Source organism: Aptenodytes patagonicus, chromosome 10 (assembly GCF_965638725.1).
Source record: "Aptenodytes patagonicus chromosome 10, bAptPat1.pri.cur, whole genome shotgun sequence".
Taxonomy (NCBI): domain Eukaryota; kingdom Metazoa; phylum Chordata; class Aves; order Sphenisciformes; family Spheniscidae; genus Aptenodytes; species Aptenodytes patagonicus.
In genome coordinates, this window is record NC_134958.1 from 658682 (window position 1) to 671042 (window position 12361).

Sequence of the window (12361 nt, forward strand, 5' to 3'; positions counted from 1 at the left end):
TTAGGGAGTCCCTTGTAAGCAGTGAGACAACAAAATAGCACATGATTTTCTTCTCACTGCTGCGTGGATAAAGCACAGAGAGTGAGTGGTAGTAGCAGAAAAGTCTGCACACACTCCCTGTACAGGGAACAATGATCCTATAAACTCTCTAATGAATAAATTGATAAAAAGATGCAAGCCAATGCAAAATGAAAACTCAAACAAAAATGTTTTCTTCTGTTTGGAAAAAAAGAGGAAGATATATTCACCATATTTACCACTGTATAAGGCTGTTATCCAGGGAGTGTTTCTGGCCATCTTGTAAATTTTTTTCTACTTTAATACTTAAATTATTAACTAGGATTCTTAACTAATTCCTCCTATTCCAGCTTTTACACAGCAATGTAAGCAGCTATGAAAACATGCTGACCTTATTAAAAAAAAAAGCAAAACAAAAATCCTTTCCTCCGTATGCTTTTTCTCATACATAAAAGTGATTACATTTTCAAAAAGTACAGTAAGTCATTTAAAGGTAATTTCTGAGGCAGAAACAAAACACAGCTTTTTACTCACCACATTTTCTTTATCACAATATGAGCTGAAGTAATTTGAAATAATTACAGCATACTGAAGAAGCACTTTGTTGATAGTCTAGGAGAGGAGAAGAATCTTTTAAATGGTAAATTTCATCATGTAAAACAAAAATAATTAAAAAAACACAAAAAAGGAGGTTTATATAAATTACAGATTTTGCAGGTGCTTACACATTTAGTATATAGTGGTTTTTTTAGATATAATGTAAACAGTCCTGTAAGCACATTTTCAAATCCCTGCACAACAGATGGTGGGTTGTTCTTAATGGAATGTAATCTTCAATAGCAGAGATACTTTAATTTTAGTCATACTGTTTTTGAGAAGCATTGAGAGCTCTACTCCTTGCAATGTGCTACATACTTAATGGAACAATAACAAGCTCAAAAAACCCTCTAGGGTGACAATGCATAGATTAAAAATATAATGGAAAAATAAAACCAAGGGAGCACTGTTCAAAGCCTGGAAATATGAGCTTATCTTAAAATAATAATGTAAATAGGAACTTTGTTTGCAAATGGAAAACTGTGGCAATTGAAGAACAGGAATAAATGTAAATGCAAACTTTTTTAAAGCCATCAGGACTATAATGGAAATCTAAAGCTTGTGAGGAAATGTTACAATCCAAATAGAAAGCTGGACTAACACAGCTGAGTTTATCAAACAGCAGATGAATAAGAACTACCACCTCAGGGCTTCAACCAGCAATACTTTATTGCCATACCTTGAATTTTTCCTTCCCTTGTAATTACATAACTGCATTTCACTGAATTGCTCCATTAATGGAATTGTAATCAGTGCTTAGCAAGAATAGTAATTGATTGTCTAACATATATAAATATGAAATCTCAGAGAGGATAGAACTTCTCAAACTGGTAAGTGATTTTGACAAAGTAGATGAAAAACAGTCTTAAGCCACAGACAGCGTGTCTTTCTAGGGATCCCAGTCAGAGATAGAAGAGATTGATTCCAAACAACATTGGAATTAGCTTTTAAGTACATGGCAACACAATGTCACTCTCTCTGAGGCTTAGTTGAGATGCATTCATTTTACTTTACCTTTGCAAACCTTCTCATTAAATGAGATAGTGCTTCTGGATTAGGACACTCCAGTTTCCTAATAATCTCAAAGCTTTGATTGAGCTGTGTGAAGACATCAACCACAGAACAAGAGAAGAGGGCATGATCTGATGTTTGCTGAAACTAGAGAGAAACATTCAAATGAGTTAACACTTGTTCAGAGATCAGAACTGTATTAACTGATTTTCTTACACTGGAAATTCTTCCTAGAGTCATAAAAAGTAATAAATAAGAAATAAATTTAAAAAAAAGTCTCACTGATAATACTGAGAAATGTGGCTTTTAACATTTCTATTACTTTCAAGCCTCTTAAAAATAAAAACAAAATTCTCTTTCATGACATCAATATCACATCAGAGTTTAGTGAAATCATAGACTGAAGTCTATGGGGAATTTAGGCAGATGGAATTAGAGCAGGAATTTGTCCATAGGGTTATCTTCCAAGAACCGTTACTGACGGTGTATCTTGTGAGGTCTAACAAGGATACTGTGGGACCAAATGTACTTCTGGTTTTGCAATACTAAATAACTGTCTTAATACGTTCTTTATTCTTTTCTTTAAAAACTAAAGGCTCACCCCATCTTTTTTGTCTCTTTCTAGTGCTCCATGAAGAAATTCCATTGAGACATCCTCATTTTCATCCAGCCACTGAATGACAAATGGTTCAAACCACCTGAAAATTAAAAACAATCTTGTAAAGTAAGTACATTTCATAAAGATCCTGAGAGGAGAGATGCCATGCCACGCAGCATCTTGTGTCTTCACATCTGTTCTAGTTGCTAAAAACTCTACCATCCTAGAAAAATTTTTGTCACCAAAGACACTGTGGTGACCAAAAGGTCTTTCAGGCTTCAGTTTCACAATACTCTGGTCGACCCCAGTGATGTAAAATTAGCAGTAGCCATCAGAGAAATGTGTCCATGTTTTGCAGGGGATCATATTCTGCACTTTTTTTTTAATTTTAGAATGTGTCTTTTATCAATATTGTTTTTTTGTTAACATGTATTTTTCATTTGTATGTGAAATAACTTGGAGAAAACTTTGCTTTAATAAAACATCAGCTGTGTTTTATTTTTCTTTAGTTTATTTAAAAAAATTTTAAAGTGATAACAGGCCCCAAACCATCTCGGCAAATCAGCAGACTTGCAGAAGATTAAGGATAGCTCATATGAAAGGTCAGGATTGAATGTGTCAATTGGAGGAGGAAAGGCGAAAATGAAAACAGCAGCTGAATATTAACCCAATGCAGTAAGAATAATTTCAGTAGTATGTCCCATTAGCACTGTATCTTTATCCAAATTTGGGTATGAAACAAATACAGGGGCCTATAGGTAATACGGCTGCTGTTCCCACATTTCATACCTTCCTCAGGCATTTTCTGACCAAAATATTTTGTCATCTATGAAGAGCTGCAGTTACAACAGTTGGATAAAGAGTCCTATGAAATAGCTAATAGCACTTTTAATACCTGGACTATTTCATTTGATAGAATGAAGAATTAAAGAGGAGGAAGTGCGAAAAGTAAAGAGGTGTCAGTGCTACACACCTTGAGATCTTGCACAAACTTGAGCATAAATATTTGACCAAAATAAACCTTGCACCAAGCCCAAACTCATGGGAGACTTCCCTATACACTACTTACAGAGAGTATTCAGGCACTGCATCCTTGAAAGCAGAGAGTTCTCGCACATATTCATTATAAAACCATTTCACTTTGAAGTGCAAATTCATATAATCTGTGCTTTTGCATAACCGCTGCTTTTCATGTTCTGTAAAAGAATGAGTTGAAATAAAAAGCATTTAATAGCATTCTAACAGTAAATATCATTCTTGTGCCTCAATGCACTAGTAACATAATAATACAGTACTTGCGTTTTAAAACACAATTGGTTTGATTTTTTTAGACGTAATAGCACACACAGTTTCAATCTTCAGGTTCGGAGTACCCTTAGGAAGAACAAAACAAAACAAAGACCGGACCAGAAGTCAGGCTTTTCGACTCTCTTCACTGCAGTGAGGAAAACCCACAAACTTGCTGACTTCCTGTTCTTTAGATGCTTCTTTGGTTGTTACAAAATGGTTAAGAAGCTGTGTCAGGTGGCAAGGTAGAAAAGACAACTATAGCTGTGTAGTAGCCAAATGAAGTAACAACTATAAATGCCAGTCCTATATGAATCTGTGAAACCTGCATTAGTAAATGGCCTGCATTTGCCACATATAGTTAAGAAAAAGAAAGTGGAGACAACTCTGCAGCTCTACAGCCAACTAATTTATACATGGCACAAGTAGAAAAGCTGGTTTAATAAAGTGTTTTTGAAGTTTTTCAAACGGGCTTCTCCACCTTCTCAGTGTCCTGTTTTCAACATAATGGATATGCAGATGATCACGGATGGCAGGAGTCTTGGAGCCACCTGTAACCACTTTCTGCATTTTTAAAGTCTAATTTAATTGGTTTGGAACAAATGTCCATCTTTATTCCAGGATTGTGATCCCTGTTTTAGCTTATCCACAATGCTCTGCAGTCTTTCCCATCCACCCCCTTCAGACCCTGGACAGCTCCATTCTTTCACTCCATTAGCTAACGGGCACCTTATCCTTGCTCAAATCTTTCATTTCCTTCTCCCACAGCAGGAAACCATGGATCCACAAACCTTGGGCAGAGTAATCCTTCCTTCACTTACTGCTCACAGCTTCCTAAAATCTCCACAGATCCCATCTGTTTGAGGTGTCATGTCACTTGCACATTCTTCCTTAAGCAAAAGACTAATCTCTTTTCCCAGCTCCCTTAAAAAGTGACCCAATACAGATGCTCGGCAGGAACGACGTTCTTCTGTAAATAGTATGTATTAAGAACTCACCTCTTTCAAATCTCCTTTTTGCTCCTTACTTCTACTTACATCATAACATAGTATTACACAAATTTTTCACATATATTTGGATGTGAACCTGATTTTATATAACAACAGGAGCATCCCATCCTCTCTCATACGCACACATGAATATACCACTCAGTCCTCTGTCAATGCAAGTGCACTGTGAAATACACATTCCGTGTTTTTCAGATCTGACCAGGTACATTAACAGGAAATTTTTACTTTTACTATTATGCCAAATCAGCACTCTAGTAATATCACCATACCAAACAAGAAATAAGTGTTTCAGAAGCATATTATTATGCAGTGAATTACTAAGGTTTTTGGGAATCAGCTTATGAAGAGCCCCTGTGGGCTCTTATTGCCTTTTTAGCACTGTATTAGCATTTTCATCTTCAGTGCCTTTTCATCACACTCCAGAAAAATCAGTAAATCAGTTTCTGTCTAAATATTGCATTTGTTCATGCCCAATTGCTACTTGAGAGTACTACAAATTCTCCCTAGCATAATATCATTGGTTACTAGCCTTAAACAGAACCACAGAGAGAAAGATGTATGCGTACTCTCATGGTTCTTACTTTCTACAGACCTGAGGAATCTTATTTTTTTATTCTGGTAGGAGTTTTTCCACAATCTATTATTGTAGACACCTAGATGACCAAACATTTGCTCAACAAAAGGTAGTTCTTACAAGTGATACCAGTCTTTGACTGAGAACAATTATCTTATTGCTATCAAATTCACTGCACATCTACTGCTTAGGTCATTATTAAGAAAAATCTGTCTTATATTGCATCCCAATAGAGTGGAATTTCTGAAACAAACAGCATTTTTTCATTCAAGTGTTCCATGAATGGGTTATTAGATTATACAATGCAACTTAAGATAGCATCACAAACCAAGCAAATGCATATTTCAATTTTAGAAATGAGCTGCTGCCAACAATGGGCAAACTTGTGCAGGAGGGTACAACTTATACAATATCATTTATTTATATTTTCTCTTTTAAGTTAAGATCTAAATTACAACATATTAGAAATGAGCACAGAAGTCATTCATGAATAATTGAGTTTTTTTCTCCAGGCTATTATACCTTGGAAAGAATATTTCAAAAGAGTCTCCTAGGATATTTCTTGTAGCTACATATAAGTGAAAAATGCATCCTCAATTCCTAATATTAACCTATGAGAACATCAGAAAATACTTCACATGATCTACAAAGTCATTTCGTATCCATGCATATTACCTCTTCAGTTTATATAAAACAAAGAACAGAGAAAATAGGTGCCCATATGAGTCAGCCCATGACAATTTTAACTGGATGATATTAGATGGGTTTATCCACAGTAACAATGGATTTCGGTTAGAAAGCATAAGAACATCACTGTAGGCATTCTAAATTTAGATTAAGACCCATGGATTGCTTTCTTCATTTCTGAAAAACTTGCACAAGTTAATGTGAATGTGAAAACACAGGTTATATGTATGCAGTTTGGAGATGTATCTTTTTTTCCTGGAAGGAAAGCTGGCACCATGTTTTCCTATACAGATATATCCATTTTGGACTTTCCGCACAATACAGTAGCTGCACAATACAACTCTTTCTAAAAAAGTCCACTCTCGCTTTGCAAAATTATTATAATACTGAATCAGCCTTGAACTAAACCTGCCAATTGTATGCTGTGCAAATGTGCTCAGTAAAGATTATGATAGAAATACTAGACCTTTCTCATAATTGATTCTAGATAAATGGAATCTCCAGTATAGTAAACCTAATATTATTAATCTTTTTTTTGTGCTGCTACTTTTATGAAATGTTCCTTATAGAGCAGCATATTTTTATAAGCATCTATTAATCTACTGAGTTTCATAACAAGGACATTTGCAGTTCCCATTAGTGATAATGGCACATTATTCTATATTACTGTATCATGAATCAATGAAAAAAATACTGATAAGATTTCTGTAAACTGTGTGTATGGGGCACTTTCGCTGCTTTTATCTATCGCAGTTCCAGTAAGTGAATCTTTTTTACAGTATTGATTACACTGTGGGGTTTTTTTAATATCTCCTTAGGGGTAATGCTCTAATGTACATATGCTTTCCACAGGTTTGCAGTAATAGACATTGTAACTGCGACTACAATGAAAACTGTATAAAGAGTCGTTCCATCTCAGTTGTACAAATTACAATTACAGTAACACCTTTAAGAAGACTTCCACTAAGCAAAAGCACTGAGAAAAAATCCTAAATCTTCTCTTCAAGTGCTGTTTGTATAACCAAGAAAGAAGAGAGATTTTTTTAAAAGACTATTATGTGGAATGCATTAATATATGCAGATGTGTTTGGTGTGTGATGGAATCAGCCACTGACCTGGTGACACGGTATCTAGCAAATAATCTAATTGCAGACAACTGTTCTTTTACAGAAAAACGTATAAAGAGACATTTTAGGAAGGACTATAATCCAAGGTACTTTCCTCACAGGCCTGTGACCAAACAGCAATACTTTGGAATGATGTTTGATTTCTTGCTCATTTTCCCAGCAATTGCTAAAGAAAGCCGAGAAGTTTTTCTTAAGGCAGCAAACAAAAAGAAACTGCAATACAACTATTATGTTTTGGTCTGATGTTTGTAGCATTATAGTATTTTGTCAATAAAGTCATAATGATAACTTATTAAGCAGAAACATCTACGTGACACTAAAGACGTAATGCCATTTAACAAACTGGAATAGAATCCCGTTCACTACAGAATCCTTTTTCCTTTTTAACCTTGAGGTAGTAACACCATGAGTATCCATGTAATTTTTGATAAGTAGTAGTTGCTAAAAAAGGAAAAAAGGGTAATCTAACAACCTTCATAAAATATGAACATTTTAAATATTCAGGTAATCAATTTGATTAATAAGGGAAATCTAATTTCCCCTTATTTGGGTACAAAAGCTGAGAGCAAATTTTTTTTTCTACAGTCGTTTCCTAGCCATTGTTTTTTGTAACAACGTACAGTTAAACTGCTGAAGGATTCTAATGAGGTGGTTTTAAAGAATATTTCAAATTCTTATGAACAAAAACTGCAAGAAGGAAATTTGTCTGTAAAAATGAACAAATTGACTAGATACGCATAAATATATATGAATATCTAACAAAAAAAGCTTGTCCAGTTTCCAGGCGTTAAAGATAATGTTTCAGAGATTAATAACTACTACAAAGAATATTTACATGTAGCAAATTAATTATATCACAGTCAGTTGGTTTGACTGTTACACACATGCTATTGCACTACAGTTTGTTAAAATGGAAATGATTGAGACCAAGCATAAGGGAATTGTGTTTGGATTAACTGCAAAATTTCCCATCAAAACTCAGATGCTATTTTCAACCACTGTGACATAATTCCATACTATTTGCAATAATTACTTACCAATCGTTCTAGAGACTACCAGCTGCGTATTTTGTCTATTTCTTTCAGAACTGCCATTTCAGAAAACCTGCTATTTCCAAACTTTCAGTCGTATAATTGGGAATCATAGAATCGTTTAGGTTGAAAAAGGCCTTTAAGATCATCAAGTCCAACCGTTAGCCTAGCACTGCCAAGCCCACCACTAAACCATATCTCCTTAAGCACCACGTCTACAGGTCTTTTAAATACTTCCAGGGACGGTGACTCAACCAGTTCCCTGGGCAGCCTGTTCCAATGCTTGACAAGCCTTTCGGTGAAGAAATTTTTCCTCACGTCCAATCTAAACCTCCTCTGGCACAACTTGAGGCCGTTTCCTCTCATCCTATCGCTTGTTATGTGGGAGAAGAGACCGACACCCACCTCGCTACAACCTCCTTTCAGGGAGTTGTAGAGAGCGATGAGGTCTCCCCTCAGCCTCCTTTTCTCCAGGCTAAACAACACCAGTTCCCTCAGCCACTCCTCGTAAGACTTGTTCTCCAGACCCTTCACCAGCTTCGTTGCCCTTCTCTGGACACGCTCCAGCACCTCGACGTCCTTCTTGTAGTGAGGGGCCCAAAACTGAACACAGTATTCGAGGTGCGGCCTCACCAGGGCCGAGTACAGGGGCACGATCACTTCCCTACTCCTGCTGGCCACACTATTTCTGATACAGGCCAGGATGCCATTGGCCTTCTTGGCCGCCCGGGCACACTGCCGGCTCATGTTCAGCCGGCTGTCGACCAACACCCCCAGGTCCTTTTCCGACAGGCAGCTTTCCAGCCACTCTTCCCCAAGCCTGTAGCGTTGCATGGGGTTGTTGTGGCCGAAGTGCAGGACCCGGCACTTGTCCTTGTGGAACCTCATACAGTTGGCCTCAGCCCATTGATCCAGCCTGTCCAGGTCCCTCTGTAGAGCCTTCCTACCCTCGAGCAGATCAACACTCCCACCCAACTTGGTGTCATCTGCAAACTTACTGAGGGTGCACTCAATCTCCTCATCCAGAAGTATATGCATGGCGCAAACTGAGTATGGCTAGCGGAAGAAGAGCTGTTAAGGAAGTCCTATGAGGAATGATATTGATTGAGTATAAATTGGTATTCCTCCCTCTGAATCACTGTGGAAACATTACACCAGTATGATACACCTAGGTTTTGGGTACTTGATCCCAATGCAATTTCCCTACAGTACAGGAGTTGGTTGCTGTGCCATTGCCTCTTTTAATGTGGGTGTTATGCTTATAGTGCTCTAGACTTAATCCCTGTACCACTGAAATGAACTGGAAGACTAATTGAATATAACATATTGGATCAGGACACAAATGAAGAAAAATGTAAACTCAAACAAAGTTCATAACCGATTTAGAAGGAAACATTACATTCTACTAGACGTGTCATCCCAGGGTTCTTGTACTTTGCTAAAGGCAATGGAAGTCACTGGTTATTAACTGAAATGCAGATGAGGACACAGGTAATTGATAATTATATATAATTTACATTGATTTTGGTAATGTGAAATACTAACAGTCTTTCTGAAAGGGCTCTTTGTGTCAAGATAAATATAATAAACTGAAAAACTTCTGTCATTACCTCCTTTTTTGGATTGCACTTACAACTGATTTACAACTAAAACCCCCTCTAAATCTCCTTTAAAAAATAAATTGTGTCTTTCATAAGAGACTTCTACATATTCAATCTTTTCTCTGCATTTTCTTGGAAATTTTCATCAAATTATCTTTGAACACTTCACAAACATAATGGATTACCCCTTGAACATCTCTATGAGGTGATTATATTCACATATTACAAATGGAAAACTGAGGTATAGGGAGATCAAGTGAATTTACTAAGGGAACATACATAAATTATGAAAGGCAGTGTAGATCTTGTTCAAAGATTTCTTAACCAGAGAGTCATGTTTCCTCACAGAACAGAGACCAGGGAAGGAAGGTAGACCGTCTCATTCTGAATTGTAGGAAAAAATGGATTTACTGTTCTTTTTCGTCTTCTTGCCTGCAGTGGAAGTAGGCTAATCAATTCTTGACTTAATGCAGTGCACTTTAAAAGCTGATATGACATTGCCCTTTACATTCAGTGAGGAGCTCTCAAAGCGAGAGGCCGTTTGCTCAGAGCGCTCTGCTTTGCTTCACGTTTCATGGCAGGTACAAGTGAGTTCAAGGCCACCTGCTTCGCATCTGAAAAGGCAGAGCTGTACATTACTTTCTGGGAGAGGTAAACTGCTTATGGGAATGTCAAGGGCATCAAATACCAATGTTACATACTATCTAAGACATGCAACATGTAATATCATAAAGGATGTGTGAATCTGCTACAAACAACCCTATTTTCTACTACAAAACATTGCATTTGCCATTTTTTACCTACTGTGTTATATTGCCTAAACATTTCAAATTACTTTAGGCAAACTACCTTTGATATCTTCTTAACATTACTGAGTTGCTTTTTTTACTCCTTATTGAAAATTTAGCATATTAGCCTCATCAATTAATTACTACTTCAGAGCCAAATACTTCCAGCAAAGTTCCAGAAAAGCGGGTGGGTATATCACCAACAGGACAACGCAAGATGCAAGATATGCAGTTTGATTAAGCATAAACTTGCTCTGTCCTGCTTCCAACTAAGACAAAGAAAAAAGCCAGTACAGCAAATAATTTAATAAGATCAACCTCAGTACAGCCTTTACCCTTCAATATCACATCAGAGTGAAATTTCTGTACCAGGAAAGCTAAACAGATCAATAATATTCAAAGAACAAACAGAGACAAAATTCTGTCTTTGGATATACACGGCTACTATTGATTACAGAAGGAAATAAGCACTTGCTTCTAAGGACTGAAATAATTTGAATTGTGTTTTTTTACTGTTAGTGGAATTCTTGCTTTACACATGACTTGACCATGTATATTGACCAGGAAAGCCTAAGGCAATGCAAGCTATGAATGGAGCAGAAGAAATGGTCCATCCTATCTGATGAGATCTGTGATGTCGATTAAAGCCCTGGTTCTGAAGAATATGATGGAAGTTTCAAATACTTTGTACTGAAGTTTCAACATTTATTCAAAGTAATCACATAATCAGAAAGTAATAAAAGAGGAAAAGTAATGCTGGTATATGAATCCAGTTTACATTGATTTTGGCTTTCATAAATCCCTAATATGTATAAAAATAGCAAAATAAGGAAAGAATATACATGCTTCTTGGAAACCACTGCTTCTCAAGAAAACGTTATCACATAATTAAATGCTATATTGTAACGCTTGAATCTGGGAGGAAAAAGAGAATAAAGGTAATAAAGGCAGCCTTCATTGTATTGGGTCTTAAGTGCTGAATACTCAGCTTTGCATCTTCAATGTTATTTTTATAACAGGTTACTTTCATTTATTTATTGTTTAATTTTTTAAAAATGTATCTTTCCATAAAGGAAACATTTAGACTTGATTCTCTACTCTTTGGCTTGTCACAAGAGCGCAAAGTGAGCATAAAACCTTACCAAATAGACATGGTAGCATTTTATAAGCAATTAGTAGAACAAAGCACAAAACAGGAATAATCAGGCAGCAAGATAAATGTGAGGCTGTGCTTTAATAATTACCTGTGTTGCATCTGGATCTGCCTGTAAAGCAGAAGCAAAGGCAAAAGAAGAGAGATGTTCTCTAATTGTTACCCAGCAAATTGCACTTAAGGCTTATTAAAAGATAATGTGGAAGCAAGCAGTTTTAATGGATTTATCCTATTCTCCTGGGGGTGCTGGGACCAGTATCAAATGTTCAGTTTAGAACTAATGCACTTGCCCATAAGGGGAAATTTACCTGTGTATCTATAGGAGGAAAAAAAGACACTAGTGAATCTCCATATGTGGAAAAGTCCTGAAAGTAAAAGACCGAGTCTTCAATTTAATAAAACAGAGACTGGGAGAAGAACAGTTGTTTGCTGTATGAGGAAAGCTTTTACAAAGTGTCTTAGTGCGAAGTTTAAGAATAGGCAGGATTAAAAATAGCATGCAGGTTGCTTGTTTTAAATTTTCTTTTACTCAAATTTGATAAAGAAAAACATTTTAAGAAAGCTGTCATTGGTTACTGTTTCCAAAAGGAAAGAAATCCAAAATATAAGTGGATTCACAGGGTGATTAGTTCACAGCATTCATGAAGAGATGCAGCAGCTAGGTTCCACTCCTACTGTGTGAGCATTATGCAGCTCCACTCTGACAGAGATAAGGGGAATAAATCCCTCAAGAAATAGGACAGGGAAATTCAAGCCCTAGCTGCTGGACTACATGACCGCATCAGGGGAATGTCCTGTAGGAGGAAAAGGATGAACCTTTTCTCCAAACAACAGACGCAGAACTGCACTAAACAATGCAGGTCCTTTAAGTGACTATCT

General features: G+C 36.5%; 1 protein-coding gene across 6 annotated transcripts in view; it reads right to left on the minus strand.

Annotated features, from left to right (window-relative positions):
- Window positions 1-12361, minus strand: part of UNC13C (unc-13 homolog C) — a 238892-nt gene that overhangs the window by 43076 nt on the left and 183455 nt on the right. For all 6 annotated transcript variants that reach the window (XM_076347732.1, XM_076347731.1, XM_076347734.1 and 3 more), the window contains 4 exons: window positions 3294-3420; window positions 2228-2324; window positions 1630-1773; window positions 553-630 (listed from right to left, as the gene is read on the minus strand). In XM_076347732.1, the coding sequence (XP_076203847.1) occupies window positions 553-630; window positions 1630-1773; window positions 2228-2324; window positions 3294-3420 (446 nt within the window). The remainder of the gene's footprint in view (window positions 1-552; window positions 631-1629; window positions 1774-2227; window positions 2325-3293; window positions 3421-12361) is intronic.